Here is a 17,236-nt window from a genome sequence, read left to right on the forward strand (position 1 = left end):
ATCAGTTATCTGCATTTATATAACAATTATAGAGATTAGCAGAAGTGTGTCTTTTTTTTTTCAAGTTGCAGGAAGCCTAAAAACATTGTCCATTGCCCACAGAGGTTAAATTACCATCACGTGATAGCAGATGGGTTAGATCCTATACATATGACAGACATTAATCGTAACAGATTAGACTGTAACAGTGCAATGTGCAAAGGGTTACATGAAACCTCAAATTATGGCAGGACGTGTAGATGCTAACAGCCTCTCTAAACCTGGCATATTGTGTTGTCAGTGCATAGCACAGACTGTTTTGTCAACAGCACACACATTTTCAGCCTTCATGTGAAATGGGGAGGGCAAAATGTTTGCTGATTTCATGAAGCAGGTCACTTCTGTAACACAGTTCCACTCTGTTCTGCAGCTGCGATTCTGTGTTTGTTAAACATTCGCAGGCCTCTTCCACTTGACTTTGTTTTTATAAAAATAAAATGGAAAGTACAGATGTTCCCATGCACAGTCATATCTTCAGAAATCTGCAGAAATCCTGACATTGTTTAAATGAAAACTTACATTTCCATTTGATTTCCGTTTGATCATTTAAATTGGAACACAGCATCATTTGAAATGCCATTTTACATCACAGTTTTGTCTTAACTAAGAATGTGTATGACTAGTCAACTACTCAATGAAAATTTGCTGCCCTTGCTAGACAACATCTGAAATACTAGTCGGTTTACATTTTTTATCAGTCTACAATTTTGCATGTAAGAGGTTTGACAGGCAGCAGCACTCCCTTACACTGATTGCCCCACCAAAGCAGCTTGGCCTAGCTGCTTGTACAAAATGTCATCTTTGTCCCACTGTAGAAGTTAGAAGTTACAGTCATATAGTTATATAACTTGTTACTGTGGTCTGCTTTGGGATTCTAACAGATAATTTCACTCTTTCCAACAACAAATCTGTTTAAAATGGCACAAGTAGAAACTGGCGTTGAAATGAAAATACCCAGTGAATGATAAATTATGATGATACTAAGCAGTAAAAAGCTATCAGTCATATTAATAAACACCTGCTGTATATGCTGACTGACAGACAATGTTTAGCTAGCTAACACAGCAGCTGAAACAAGTTAATGAAAGTTAATTCAGCCGTTATTCAACAACAGTCACACAGCCATTAGAGTGATCTCTCTCTTTGTCTAATAACATGAAGAACGTCTTTATTGTCTTCATAATCATTCACTGTATTGTCTGGCAGAAAGAATATTGTCCATATGTTTCACATTTAAGTCACATCCCAACACGTACTGCTTTAGAGTTTAGGTTTATTTGCTGAAGGATTTCAAATTTTCATTTTGGTGATATGTAATATACTCTGGGCACACATACAATCACATGAAATTTCAATTGAATTTAATTATGTGAATATTATTTGTCCTGGACTTTCACAACATCTCAACAGACAAGTTATTAAGGAGGAGAGAGACGGATGCCTTTCATTAACAATACTCATCATATCTCTTAAGTTCGTTTGTTTCTCTAATCTGGTTTTCAATTACACCTTCAAATGATTATGCTGAGTCTCAGTGGAGCGCACCATTCAGCCATCAATTTGATGTCTCTCATTGCTGTTATCACACTACTCTGTTATTAGTTTAATCCTTAATTCAAACAGTCCTTGAGTGCCACTGCTACACATTCTTCGAGGGAAAGAATTTGAGCTTAAATCAAGCATGATATTGCATTTCCTCCTCCGGTGCAAAAAAAAAAAAAGTTTCTGCCAGCTTTACCACGCCTGCAGCTTACTAAAGGCTTCAGCAGAGATTTGTCTGATTATTCACTTCCTCCCTTACTGTCTTACATAACTGTCTTTCATACTAAGTATGGATTTAAATGTGGAATTGGAAATGTTAGATATAATTTAAATCTTCTTTTCTTCTCTTTGGTAATATTTACCCTCCAGCCACTCTTGTCTTGTCACAGTTCCTTTCCTCTCGTCTGTTTTTATGTCACTGCCTCTGTGTTCTGCGCATTAATATATGAGAAGTCAGAGAGCTGGAAACACTCCTGACACAACACAGTGAAAATGTGTGACTGGTATCACGCTGTTATTTATGCCTTTTCTGGGTGAATTGTTGTGTAGCTGTGTGTTTAAAATTCAAGCCTGGATTGTCAGCTTAATGTTTCCAATGTGGACCATCCAACGCTGTCTGTATGAAGCTGGCAGACTTGTACGATGTAGCTACATGTGTAAGCTTTGTCTTCTGAGATTGATCATAACAGACTCAGGTGATAAAAGCAATTGTTCTCTGAATACTTCTATAGCCTCTTGTAATAACTCCATCAACTTTTTTAAATGTCTCAAAGCATTTCAGTTTTTTTAATGACAGTCATAATTACCTCAATCAGTCAGAATTCAGATTAGGTCTGGTCTCTCAGCAAAGAATTCTCTGCTTGGTCAACCAGTGAGCGGCTCGCAATGCTTGTAGGTAGAATTTAGTAAGTAATGTGGGGCTTAAAACAGCAATATGCACAACAACAGCATCATCAGCAACACTTTATTTTTATTTGATTATTATATTACAATTCTAGAAACACAACCCAACATACACACAAAGGAGACACTACAATTGATTTAGGGATTTCATAGATTCAAGAATAGTCTATACCTACATGGACATCTTCTCAAAACTTTACAATTCCAGGACGTAACCAAAACACATGCGAGTGGTCCACGTTTACTTCCCCTCAGTGTCTCCAGAATGGTTGTGCTGTAGATGCATGTTTGCTCTTTATATTAGGTGTACTCAAGAATCAAATTCTGTTTTTCCAACTGTGTTCTTTCCAGGCATGTGAGGATGTTGTAGACTGTTGTGTTCTTCACATTTTTTACCTGAAATATTTATACCTAATTCACTTTCCCATCTCTGCTTTACATGTAGCGTATTTCCCTTTCATAAAGTGTTAATATAAATTAGTCTCTATGTCTTTGATCAATATGCACATTTTCAAAGTTATTCTAAACTTTTTAACAGCAATACATAAATACTGTAGTTTCTATAATGCAGTCCTAGTCTGTGCACCTGAGTTTTTCCCTGCTGCTTGTTTACTTTCCTTAAACTGCCTTTTAAACGCCTGTGATGGCTGTACTGATGATGGTGTGCTTAGCCTCGGGCTAGTTGCTGGTTAAAGGTAGACAGCTGCTCAAGATGAATGACAAGGTGCCCAGTTAAGGAGGAGAGGGGAGAGCTGGATAAACAAAACAAGTTTTCACTAAAATTTCTCCTGACATCGTTTACTTGATGGTCATTCATCCATATGCAAATTTCATAAATATTTAACGTCTTATTCAATATGATAACGTCTTGCTTTAGTGTTTTATCATGCTGCTTTTGAATGGATTTTTGAATAATTTGACTTGAGGCTCAAACTGGGACTAAAACAGTGATGGTCATTAAAACCATGACTGCCTCCTCTAACGTTTACAAAGAAACGCTTCTGCACGCTGATAACATCATGTTGTCTTTGTGTCTGTCTCCTCAGGTGAGATCACATATGGAGGCAGAGTAACTGACGCCTGGGACCAACGCTGCCTCAGGACCATCCTCAAAGGCTTCTTTTCACCTCAGACCTTAGAGCCTGCCTACAACTTCTCCGCCTCAGGTATTTTTCATCAACAAAATAACGGAAACAATTTACAATGGAATGGAATTTTATACTGCAGCGGTGTGTGTCTATTTGTCTCACTGCCTGCTCACATGCTACACATTTCATTTGGATGAACGATTTGGATTTTTGTGTTCAAGGTATCTACCATGCCCCAGAGACAGATGAACTAGAGCAATATAAGAAATATATTGAGAGTCTTCCAATCATAGACGACCCTGAGATCTTTGGCATGCATGAAAATGCCAACCTGGCTTTTCAGGTGAGGAACAATGTTTGTGTCTTACCGAAAAATAACAAACAAGTGTGAAAAAACTCTCTCCATCCCAGTCTGTCAAGAGATGGCCTTAAATATAATAAAGATTCAATGTGATGTGATCGAAGAGCAGATGTTGAAAACTAACTGATTTCCTGTTTGTTTTCATTTTATCTGTTTGTTTTGCAGAAGCATGCTTGTAATTTGTAAATATATCAAATTTATTTATGGCCCTATTCATGATTTAATCTTGAGCTGATTATACAGTTTATCAGTGGTTATAAAATCATGTCTATTCAGAGATTGTGAGACTGCAATTGCAAAATATCAGTAAACAGGGATGCTTGTGTGTGTTTGTTTCTGTGCATGTGTGTGTTTGTAAATATGCTGTTTATGTGTCTGCCTCCACAGCGCCAAGAAACCGTCACTCTAATCAACACCATTCTGGATGTGAATCCTCGCTCATCAGCCAGTCATGGAGCTAAAAGTAACGATGACATCGTCTGCGAGCTCGCTGAATCCATCTTAGATAAACTACCTGGTACACACATGCAAACACACTCGTTTTGATCATTGCTGAGAATGTGCATTATTATCTAACACTGTGTTTTTTATCTCGTCTGTCTGCCTCTCGTCTCTGTCTTTCCGGGCTTGTCTACCTGTCGTGTGCAGAGCGTCTGGACATGGACGAGGCGGTGGAAACACTGTTTGAACGAGACGAAAGTGGCCGCCTTAACTCACTCACAACCGTGTTGGGCCAAGAGACCGATCGATTCAACAACCTGCTGAGAGTCCTCAGGGTGACGTATAGCTAACAACCTAGAACACACACTTTCAGCTGTTGATATATGTAAACATTGTTATAGGAATTATACTTTGACTCATTAAAATGTCTGAAACTGTAAAAGTACAGAAACAAAAGACCTAGACAGACTGAACAGAAAAAAAATCATCATTTGTTTTTCTTCTTTTGGCCCAGATGTCTCTCATCACTCTGCAGAAAGCCATAGCAGGTCTGGTGGTGATGTCAGAGGAGATGGACCGCATATACACAAGCTTCTTGAACAACCAGGTTCCCACCCACTGGACAAACTCTGCCTACCCTTCCCTCAAACCTCTGTCCTCCTGGGTCAGAGACCTGGTCCTCAGGACATCTTTTATCCAGGTTTGGATGAGAAACAGAAATGACACATCCTAACATTGTTGTACTTTATGAGTTGTGTTTATAGGTTATAGATCATGGACAAGCATGTCAATTATTTTTAAAAATATCATAAGATTCACTTCCTTCTTCTGGCTCAAGTCTTTTTGTATCACTGAGTCTCACACACAGTCACATGAAGGAGAAATCAGACTGCGCATACTGGGTTGTTTGTGTGTACGTGTGTGAGCACAAGTGTATTTGTGTGCGTGTGTGTGTTTTCTCATCAAGTCAAAAAGCACTAATAACACATGAACATCCAGCGTCCTTCCCAGAGGCACACATCTTCCTCTCTCTCCCTGTACGCCCTCTTCCAGCCTTTGGTTCATCTCCTCTGACTTAAACTGCTCTTCCGTAAGACTGGTCTGAACATGTGTGTTGCACAATCACTAAAATTCACTCTGTCGCACATGCACACAAAACAAACCAAAATAAAGTGATGGGTAGCCGCTGAGTCAGACTGCACATGTTCATTACCTCAGAAGAGAAAATCCACCTCTCAGTCCATGTGGAGTCATTGAGTCACTTTCAGGTCCCATATGTAAATGAATGCATGTAATGCATCATGGTTGGCTAAACTCTGAACACAACACATAAAAAAGATACAAACATTTATTCTCTCTCTCGCCAGACTTGGATCACACGTGGTCAGCCCAAATCTTTCTGGATCTCAGGATTCTTCTTCCCTCAAGGCTTTCTTACTGGTAAAATACTGCAGCACCAAAATATCTCCCATTCATTCCAATGCACATTAAATGTGATCACCTTTTAACTGCACAACAATATCCTAAGCTGATACTATTTACCTCTGTTTGATCTTTCAAAAGAATACAATGAAAGATATTATTCATATTTGCCTGCTGCACTTTAGGCGTGCTTCAGAATCATGCCAGGCACTATAATTTGCCCATTGATGAGCTCAACTTCCGCTTCAACATGGTGCCGATGTACAGAGACCAGGTAGCAGTCTGTGAGGCTCTGCGCACTCTGCCCGAAAACTCTAAACTGGACATGGACGACGAGGTACATCACTGTTTTTTCCCCTGAGCTGCTTTGCCTTTCCTGCACTAAATATAGCCAAATTAACAAGGCAAACCTTTACTGATGGTTGTCTATAAAGATTTTCTACAGTCAAGTATTTGCAGGATTAGGATGGGCAGAACAGAGCCGCCTACCTTAAGTCACTTATCTACAGTTTGTGATCTTTTCTGGGATTTTTCTTTGAAGATTTAAATTAGGCTTCAGATCGGTTTTAAGCTTACACTGAGTTCATGAACTGCATATTTTACTTTAATTATTAGTGCTTTGAATTAGTGCTTATTGGCTTTTTATTGCTGATATGAAAAGATTAATGTTAGTTTGTTTCATCCATACAAAAACCAAACAGGTTATGTGCAGGATTATTACTTTGCCATGAGCAGTGACTTCTTGGAGTTTTGTCGTCATTGTGAGGTTATGAGGAAGGCTGTGAGAAAGGTGGAAAATCTCTCTCCACTCCAAGAAATAGTCCAAAATATACCTCGTTTTCTGTATTTATTAAAGAAAAGGTGCACTTTGTTACCTTTGGACAGAGCCATGCTAGCTGTTTCCCACTGATTTCCCCACTCTTTTCTACAAAAATAAAATCCATAAAGCTTCAGTAAAATAGCTGTATAAAGATTCTACAAAGCCAAGAAAATGTTATGTTTCTGTCGGTAAACCAGCTTCTAGAAGTAGCAGTGGTGAAGATTATTCATGTCAAGACAAAATTGATGACTGTGAATATGTATCTTTACCACTGCACACACAGTTACCAGAGCCGGAGGATGGCGTCCTCGTGCACGGCATGTTCATGGACGCCAGTCGCTGGGACGATGACAACATGGTGGTTGAAGATGCGTTACCTCGAGTGATGAATGCCATGTTGCCAGTGGTGCATTTTGAGCCACAGCGGAACTACGTGCCCGAGCCTCACCTCTACCATGCTCCTCTGTATAAGACCTCAGCCAGAGCCGGGACTCTGTCCACCACTGGTACGTACTGGATCCTTACTGGTTTACACCTTTTTGGTTTTTACATGTGATGGCGTTTACAGTGGCTGACACGTTTTATAATGAATGAGCAGGCAGCCAAGTACATGTTGATAGCTGCTCTCTGGTTGTTTTAGGGAGTTTTTGGTGTCCAGTATAATCTCTCTCACTATTAAACGCTGTCATGGATAGTTCATTTGATTTGACTTTTTCCCCTCACTCTTCATTTCTGTCTCCCTCCAGGTCACTCAACAAATTTTGTCGTGACAGTAATGCTCCCCTCCAACCAACCCAGCGACTATTGGATAGCAAAAGCCGCTGCTCTCCTGTGCCAGTTGGATGATTAAGTTTTTATCAAAGGACAGAAATGATTTCACCTCTTTGCACTACCGTGAATTAGGGTTAAAGCTTTTGTGGAATTAATTTCATAGATTTATGCCGAAAGTGCACTCACTCCACATTCAGTATAATAAAAACTTCTGAGCATGCCTTTACTGATTTGCTTCCTTTGTACATGCACCTATCCGTGGACGTTAATGTCACTTATATGCAGCGACAATGGCTGATTGTGCTGACCCTTGATGAGAGCTGTGCAATACATCCAGATCTGTGAGGATGAGACATACTGTCTCCACGCTGTAAACACCATATACTAGATTCCAGTACTGGAGGGCTCCATTCCTGCTGAGCAGTAAGTCAGTGGATGAATGTGCTTATTCAATTTTATAGTACACATGTAGCCTCAGGGAGAGAAGAGACGGCAGGATATAGTAGATGGATGAACAGAGATGGGTGGCCAGATGCATAGATGTTAATGGTTTTACAAAGGGAAAAAGGAGGGTAGCTGTGAGGGATGAGGTAAGACACAAGAAGGAGTGATGATCATCAAATGATGAAATGTTTCCACCACAACCCCCACACACATCAGCAGCCTATTTGTGTCACTTAGGGCATGCAGTGCAAACATATAAAATATGGCTCTTCAAACACATTAAGTACACCCACTATAGCACTGGGGCAGTGTGCAGACACATTCAGTCTCTGTCTGTCACACACACACACACTGCCTCCTCCACACCTTACTGCACCAGTAACAGCAAACAGGAATGGGAATATATAAACGTATACATAAACAACCTCGGAATGAGCAGCACAAAAAGAAAAAAACTGCCTTAGCTCATGTTCACATTTCTGTCGAGAGGAAGGTAACTTAATAAAAGCGTTCATACAAATAATGAACATCTTGTATCACAATATATCTGACTGTCTTTTGGGTCTGACAATAGTTAATTGTACAATCACATGACAAAATGGTGACTGCTTTTACAGAAAGCACGTTACTGATGTTTTAGCCACGTGTAGGCTTGAAGCAAAATTGCATGGAGATTACTATTTTTGTGACGTAGAAGCAATACCACTGTATGTGCAGCTGTGGACGTGTTATGATTATATATTAGTTATGATCTAAAACTAGTGAGTCGACAACTTTGCTAACAGCAAAAAATCAAGCGAGTGCAAAACAAGACATAGCAGCCAGCTAATATTACTTACTACTTTAACAGCAACTCAGCTTCTGTCTTTCAGCTTTTTATTTCACAAAAAGCTCTCACCAGCAACTAAAACCAAGTCCCAGATTTAGTCTTGTCCAGTGGTCTCTACCTCGGTCACTTTCTCCTTTTCTCTTCCCAGCTTCTTCCATCAACGTCCTCTTTGGTCTCTTCACTTCCGTCATGCTGAGCCCAGTTACATTGCCCACTTGCCCAGCTCCGGTTCTGGCACGACACTGACTGCGTGTCCTGTCAGCATTCACCCGCTCCCTGTGTCTAAAAACCTCCTCTTCCTGGTGGTCCATAAACGGCTGTAGTACAAACACTAACTCTCCTCCAGTGCTCTGAGCTCACAGTCTTGCAGTCTGGTTAACAAACTAGGCTAACATTAGCTAACAGCAGCTATAGTTTGCAGCAGTTTACTTTACTGTCGGTCAGGAATCTCTGTAAATCACTGATATGGAGCAGCTGGAGTACATCAGAGGGAAAAACAGAAAATATTTTATTAATATAATATAATCCAGATTCACCAAGATTGTGTGACTCAGTGCTGTACTTCTCAGAAATTCCTCGAGAACAAAGTTACATAGTGCAAAAACATACATACAGGGTGGAGAGTGGGGACAGTAATTCGTATACTTGAGAACAATGAAAATTGTAAAAACTGAGACAAAGCAATCTTAAAATAATGTAACATGTCGGTACGTTATTCAGAGTCTAATACTGTTATATGTGGTGTTGACATCATGAGATCTTTTCATTGCATCCATCAGCTGAAAGAGGAGAAATTAGTTGTGACAAGTTTGTGATGAGGTCCTAACTGATTTCCCATATCCCCTCAAAGTTTTACACTCTGTCTTTGCCCATCTGTTCATCCTTCACTCTCACTCTTCTAATAGCTGTCATCTTCATATCTGTTTATCTGCCCTTGACTGTCCCACTTGTACAGACCACTATGCACTATGTTTATTAGACCGACGTCCTCTGTCTATTTTTATGCAGGGCTGAGATCTGTACCACAGGCAATTGCGTTACATGTCACACAAAGGCTTCCCTAAAGCTGTTAATGGTGATGAGTTGTCCAAGCTTTGCAGGGTCTTTTAAGTGCACATCATCAGTACATGTCAGTTCAGAGGTGAAACCTTTCTGTTTATTCATCTCACCTTCATATTCACCAAAAGTGAAAACAGACCATGCGCTGTACCTAATAGGAAGCTTATGCACTCAAAAGAACTGTTTTTGCATGCAGTGGGAGATCACAGTGATCCAACATACTTCATTCAATTTTGTCCAATTCATTCCTACTAGTGTATGATCAACGACTGCAGGTATGACTGCACATGCATGACTTAATGTAATGACTCCTAACCTTTTTAATTAACCTCCTTTCTCCTGATCAATCCTTTTATGAACCAAATTTATGTTCTATGAATAACTGTGAATGCCCTGCATTGTCATTGGGATAAAGGTTGTAATGAAGAGGGAGGAAAAGGATTGAAGGAGTAAATAAGATTACATGCCCCAGTCACTCTGAAACCATATTAGCAATGTGTTATGGTCACACACATACACACACTTTCATCCCCATGGATTGAGTCAGACAGAAAAGGACATGGTTGATGTTTGAAACAGATGGGTCCAAAGGAAAATGAGAGGGTGCTTTGTTTTTCCTTTTTTTGTTTTGTTTTTTTTTTGTTTTTTTAAAAGGGAGAAATAGGAGGAGTGGAGATTAAAAATGATAGAGTGTGTGCATAGTGGATGAAAACAGCTGTAGGACAATCAGGACAGCTGTTAACATGAATATTTGACAAGTAATCGACATGCTTGTAATGATAAAAAGCCCAGATTGGCAGTGGGTCATCCTTGTGCTCTCACTGGAGTGATTTGTAATTTGGTTTAATGATGTTGACAACAATCATTGGAGCTGAACAAAAAATGTGTGATTACTCTGTGTTTATTAGACTGTCTAGGTCACACAGGTTATTCAACTGCAATTGATTTCATTAAAAGTTCCAGCAGTGACTTTCAGGTTTTTGGACCAACATTCAAATGCTATCCTGATAGCCTCGTCAGGTTTAAAGGTGTTGTTTAACATTTTAGGAAATATATTTATAAGTCTTGGCAAGAACATGAATAAAAATATTTCCCAAAATGTTAATGTTTATTTTTTAATAATGGCATATAAAATAAATAATAAACAACCCAAAAATATTCTAGTGGTCCATTTAGACACACTAATTCAGACTCATCTTCATGTTCTGCATGCAGAACAATGACAAAACTGACTCAATTACATATATACAGCTTACGATATACAGGTCAGGTACAATATACAGGTCAGGTACAATATGCAGGTCAGGCCTGTAAGGTCACAGGTGGTCGGACCTAGTGCAGTGAGTCTCCACCTGAACACCAGAAGGGTGTGTGCGTGCAGGCAATTATACTACAAAGCAAACGGCCATATAGATCTCAGGAGGGGCAGGTGCGTGGTCTTTACATTACACTAACTGAACCACGGAGATCTGTTCCATCTGACCTGGCTACCAAAGAGAGATTACAACCCAGGTGGTCTGTTTCATCTCAGGACTAGAAAAGCAACACTAGGACAGACTGCAGGGAGGGTTGGGCTGGGGACACTGTCTATGTCAACTCAGCCTCTTGGCAAAGGAAACATTTTTGTATTTGTGTGCGCTCATGGTGTGATACAGTGTGGTGCAATTCCACCCACCAACAGCTGTCTGTCTGCATGTAGTGAAGCCTGAGATTAGATTTGACCAATTTGAACGTGTCATCACTCTCGCCGAGCAGCATTTGGTGTGTGCGTGCGCACGCACGTGTGTATCTGCGTGTGTGCTGTCAGATCTCCTGACTAATATCGCAGGCAGTAAGGAGATTGGATCCCTCCTGACTTGGTCTATCTCAGTCATGCATTCCTGCTGGGAAATGAGAAAGGTTGCTGAGCCTTGCTGAGTGAGAACTCACTCCTATATGTTCACATATCTGAGCTTGTGTTAACCTGTCAGCGGTGGGTGCAGAGAAGCAGAACACAACTTTGCACAGCAGTCCAAAAACATCTCCTAAAACTATCTGACACCTTAAAATGAAATTAATGACAGAACACACACACACATCGTTTATAGCTTCCCAAGACAGGGGACCCCCGAATGTTTGGATGTGAGCTTGAATCTGATGAATAGTTTCATTCCAAGTATGAGACACTTTTGGAATATAGAAAATATGTCAGCTCTTGTTTGTCAATCCTGAAAAAAAAGAATCAATACAGAGAGCTGCCTGGTGTCATAAATCACAAGCTGCTATACTCACTTGTGACATCTCTATCACACTGTGTCATTTTGCAACAGACTAACCCACACACAAAGCAAATATATTACGTTTTTATTTATTTATTTTCCTGGAGATACACATTTAAAGAAACAGGGAAATATTCATATTTGCTTTCTTACCAAGAGTTAAATGAGAAGATATTCTCATACTCATGCTAAATGTAAAGATATAGCCCAACAGCCTAACAACTGTTGGCTCCGGCGATATTTGTACTGCACAGAGAGTGTATCAATTTCCTCATCTATCTGTTGGCACAAAAGCAAATAATAATTTCCAAGTGTACTTCAAATTGTTAAAGCTTGTATGAGACAAATGAACACTTTGTTTGCTTGCAGTTTTGTTCTTTTAAGATGTCAAGTGTCTTGTATAACTGCACTGTACGTAATAACATGCTGCGATTAGTCTGGCACATCAGATGACAAGCTGTCATTACACTGTCTGTCCAGTCAGACTGACAACAGCAACCCTGATATAACCCAGTCACTTCAAGAAAGGGTCGAGGCCAGTATGACAACTTTGTTGAGTGGAAGCGTTTTTGTTTAAGTGTGTTATTGAGCGAACTGTGGCATAGAAGACACTCAAATACCAGCAATTATCACATTTCTCCTTTATTTGTCTCAAAATAGTCATGTACAGTAAGCATTTATCCTTCAAAGTAGAATGAATCATACTGAGCAGAGAGGCACAGACCACAAAGAAAAAGACACTCAAGTTGACAAAAATACAATACTGGTGGTTAGAAAAGAAAAGAAAAGAAAAGAAAAAACAGGCGGTGATACCATGTCCAAAGCAAACGGTCACACCTTCATTTTACATGTACTTGTCTTAGCTTCAACATAGCTTTGACTTGTGAATCTCAGAATGTCTTTTTACCCTGAATATCTGATGCTCTTCACATTTGTCTCACTTGAGCGGAGCCATCGTTCTTTCCTTTTGAAACCCTTTCAGTGCCATAAATGCTTCTCACATGAAAAAACATGCTGGATAGACATCGACATGAGTGAGTAACAGTAAAAATGGGTCAGGATATCTCACAAAGTATCTACGTAATTGGCTGTCATCAGTTGTCAGTCCAAGTCACATTTATGTGGAGGACAGTTTTCATTCCACGTGAGTCATCTCCACTGTTCATATTCTTCAAGATGACCAAGGTTTTGAATTATTCCCCGGTCTATTATGCAACATATTTAAAGCAGCTGAGACCTTCCCACTTCAGTCCACATGAACTTTGACAGGCAAAACAAAAAACTCCAGCATGGGTTCATTTAAAAAACAAAAACAAAAAACACAACTTTTGTTCTCTCCGATCATCAGTGCTCAGCTTTCTGACTTCACCTGCAGTAACCCTCACAACTTGCAATTTACAATCTGCACAATCTGGAACGACAAGTTGACCAATATTAGAGAGACAGTACAACATTTTAGGAAAAAAATGCATATTAGCTTAGATGAGAAGATCTCTGTTAAATATGAAAGGTAACCAAATCTGACCTGCAGCACCTCCTTGGCATCTGTTATTCCTTTGCTTCCTGACTGGATTTCCTTAATGCTTAGCTAAGATATCCGCAGCCACTGGTTGTGGCTTCATTTTTAACCATTCAGACATGTATCGATCTTCTCATAAAACTCACATTTCCCCCTTTTCCAGCCTTTGTGCTAAGCTACCCTAACCTGCTACTGCCAGTACCTTTACTAGAGCTCGCTAATTATTAACAATTGTTTGCTCAATCCGTGCAAAAACTGATGTAAAGAAAACAATCAATTGTTTTAATCAGTGTTTCAATCTTCTCATCTTACTTCAGACAAAAAAAACCAAAATGTTGAACTATTACTTTAACGTTACAACAATGCACTTACATTACGTTTTTGTAATTCAAAGAACTGACATATTTGTAATGTTTAAACTGAATATCACATTCCTGGTAAGATGAAAGTGTAAAGATGATTTCATTAATAGAATCTTGATTAAATATGCAAAACTGGATCAAAAATTAAGGAACACTGTCCTCACAAAAGAGTACTGCATGTGTTTTCCAAGATTGGTTTTACCTGTTCCTATTTGTCCATTATGAATGGATGTGACATTTAAATGTTTTACAGTCTTGGAGTCATAGAGTGAATGGAAAGCTAGTCAGTAGGTGGCAGCTATTCATCTGCACTCGGCCCATTGATTAACTATAACAGCGTGAATTTGCATTTCAGTGACTTTAATTGATTTCTGCAGCTGTTTTCTGTTTTCATTTTTCCTTGGTTCCGCTTAAAACTCCACTTAAAATGGCCATGTGCTAAGTTTTCAAAGTCTGTGCATTTAGTAGCGTGCGTAAAAGAGGAAATTCACTTGTGCCCTTCTACCACTGAGGATCAGAGGGGATGCTCGGGTGGTGAGAAGAGACAAGGTTTAACACAAATCTGTTACATAAGGTCACCCAGTAATCCTTGTTGCATGTTGTCGCTAGAGATTAGAGAAGACAGTGTTTGCCTTTCGCTGAGTATTAGAGAGTAAAAACACAAAGCACTCAGGACTACAAAAGATTAGTGCCAAATGCATTTCTACTGGACTGATGCCCCTTCAGAATCCATTGAAAATCCCTTTCAAGAACAAATATTGTCTTTCAATCAATTTGTTTTGATTGAATTTGTTTTCATTGTTTATCTCAGTATATCGCAACACGTTGTGGAACTAGCACGAGTCAGAGAAACATTGAATAAATGCATTGTTAATGGATGTGAGCAACTTAGAAATATCCATATGCTAACCACATTAAATATACTGTTTGGGATATCCCCTCTGAAATCACTTCACTCTTTATTAAACCTTTTCTTGAAAAGAGCAAAACTGTAAATGTCTTGTATGACTTTTACTGGTAACGGAAAACTCACATTTATGGGTACAGAACCTGGGTCTAAGATGTGCCAGAAAGAAATCAGAAAATTGGTGGCAACAAAGGAAGGGCAAGGAAATGGAGTAGAACTTAAAACAAATAGTAGATAAATCAGAAGATCAAGAGTAGGTTAGTCAGCAATTTTTCAACGTTTGCTGTTTCCAGCTCCTTAAATGTAAGAAATTGGTGTTTTTTCTTTGTCCAAAATGAAAGAAAATGAAATATTTTTGAGTTTTGAACTGTTGATTAAATAAAAACAAGCAATCTGCGTATGTCAGCTGCAGCTCTGGGATATTATAATAGCAATTTTCACTGTTTTGTGACATTTTATATACAAAAACGACTAATTGAGCAAAATAAAAATAAAAAAATCCCTAGCAGATAAATTGAAAATGGAAATGATCATTATCATGAAATGGACGGTGCTGTGAGTAAACATGTCGGTATATTCACCAACTTAATAAAAAAGATTTTTATCTTCCTTAAGTTCACATTTACAAAGTAAGATGTAGATTTATTTACAAAATACAAAAAACTACTCTTACTTGAATAAAGGCCTGAAAAAACAATTCCTAAAACTGTTAACTCTTTTGACTGTACTGTATGTGCTGTTTCTAGAAGATGTTAAGTGCTACTATGGGGAAAGGAAGCAAAGAAGTGTGGACAAACATAACAAAAAAGAAAGAACTGGAAGGAGGGAGTATAAACATTATATTCAGATGAGATGTAAAGACGGAGTGGTGGTTGGTAAATGATGTGAGCAGGTATACAGATGAAAAGTGCATTAGTGTGAGTTTCTACATCATTAACTACTGCATGAAGCCTAAACCTCCTACGTGGCACACTGTGTGTATGGTGATAGATAGAAGAGCCATCTTTAAAGGTTAAAATCACATTAACTCCATACAACAACATACTAGAAATATGTGAAGATAGTGGGAAAGGTTTGGTTCTGATGTACTGTGACTGTACTTGTAACAACACTTTTAAAATAACTTGTGTGGCTTCACATTGTTGTAGCAGGGAGGCTTGTGTGGCACAGTTCTAGTTGTGTCAGGATTTCTAATGTTAGCTTTGCCTCTCCGTTTCCTCTCAGAGACGGACGACATCAGCCTTATGTGAAGTCTTTGGACACAGCCTCAATGAAATTGGGAGCTGACATAAGGATGGTGAAGGTGCAGATGATGGAGAAAAGCGAGAAGGCCACCAGGCATAATCGATCCACCACAGCCGCTGCAAACTTCCACTCACTGCAGATGGCCTCTCCTTCATCCTGATCCCGGAAACGCCTGGCAATGTATTGAACTTCCTCTAGGATCTGGGAAATTTCCGGGACCTGCTCAAGCAGCAAAGTCCGCGTCTGATCTGAGTGGATATCATGTTGGGACGAGCCGTTGGGATGGCCGCTACCGCCGCCGCCACACACCATCACACCTGTGTCAGCATTCGGTGGGAAAGCAGGGTTGTCTGTGCCCATTGTGTGGTAGCCAAAATACAGGTTCATGTTCCCGTTGGTTGTGGTTGACTGGGTTGATGCCTGCCCTGGTATTGTGCTCATCTGAATGCTGCTGGTGCTCGTATGGTGAGGAGAAGGGTGGGAGTACTTGTAGTTTGGGGTGCTACTGGAACTCACAGTTGTTTTGTTTTCCTCTCCAGGTTTCTTCATGCGGAGGAACCAAGCACACCAGTTGAGTAGGATGACTCGGACCTGGATGAAGAAATGAAATGTGGAGCGATTGAAGACGGTGAGTTAAACACCAGGATATGTTATATGAATTATTAAGTTAAATAAATATAGAGAAAAAAAAACAACAAAAAACTCCCCAGTCTTCTGACACTGTTACATTGTGGTGCCCAATGTACAATAGGCCAATAAACTGTAGAGATTTTCCTTACATGGAGTGCATTATGTCTTAATTGCTGTATGGTTCAAATTAATCATAATCTTGTGATGATAAAGTCTTTTTCACCCATATTTTAAGGGAAACCTACATTTAATCAAAAGTTTTGTCAATCTAAAATAAAACCTTAAAATTAGATAGCCGCATGGTTATCACAAAATAACTATACGGTTAGTAGATAATCCTGCTTTTGATGTCCTCTAAGAATCAGTTGAAATAAAGTATTCCATTCCTATTCCAACCTTTGTCTTGACACAATCTGTAACTAAATGTCACTTCATTACTCCAACAAATAGGAGCCACAGCCTATGTGAAAAGGTGAGTGTACCAATATCTATAAGCCGTTTAGTTATTTAAAAATAATGCATTGCTGAGCTTAATTCAGAATTGGCTATTCTTTGCTTGCAGTGGTTTTTAATTTGTGGTGAAAACTAATTATTGA

General features: G+C 39.3%; 2 protein-coding genes across 2 annotated transcripts in view; one reads left to right on the plus strand and one right to left on the minus strand.

The window, feature by feature from the left end:
• The window catches only part of dnah6 (dynein, axonemal, heavy chain 6), a 52,278-nt gene extending 44,665 nt beyond the window's left edge, over window positions 1–7,613 (plus strand). The window contains exons 73-81 of the mRNA XM_027283593.1: window positions 3,531–3,650; window positions 3,794–3,915; window positions 4,321–4,450; window positions 4,582–4,709; window positions 4,889–5,074; window positions 5,742–5,814; window positions 5,982–6,133; window positions 6,900–7,122; window positions 7,363–7,613. Of these exons, the coding sequence (XP_027139394.1) occupies window positions 3,531–3,650; window positions 3,794–3,915; window positions 4,321–4,450; window positions 4,582–4,709; window positions 4,889–5,074; window positions 5,742–5,814; window positions 5,982–6,133; window positions 6,900–7,122; window positions 7,363–7,466 (1,238 nt within the window). The 3' untranslated portion in view covers window positions 7,467–7,613. The remainder of the gene's footprint in view (window positions 1–3,530; window positions 3,651–3,793; window positions 3,916–4,320; window positions 4,451–4,581; window positions 4,710–4,888; window positions 5,075–5,741; window positions 5,815–5,981; window positions 6,134–6,899; window positions 7,123–7,362) is intronic.
• Window positions 7,614–15,515: 7,902 nt separating this feature from the next.
• The window catches only part of chrna8 (cholinergic receptor, nicotinic, alpha 8), a 38,610-nt gene continuing 36,889 nt past the window's right edge, over window positions 15,516–17,236 (minus strand). The window contains exon 10 of the mRNA XM_027282416.1: window positions 15,516–16,601. Coding sequence (XP_027138217.1) covers window positions 16,008–16,601 — 594 coding nt within the window. The 3' untranslated portion in view covers window positions 15,516–16,007. The remainder of the gene's footprint in view (window positions 16,602–17,236) is intronic.

Source organism: Larimichthys crocea, chromosome X (genome assembly GCF_000972845.2).
Source record: "Larimichthys crocea isolate SSNF chromosome X, L_crocea_2.0, whole genome shotgun sequence".
NCBI classification, from domain to species: Eukaryota; Metazoa; Chordata; class Actinopteri; family Sciaenidae; genus Larimichthys; species Larimichthys crocea.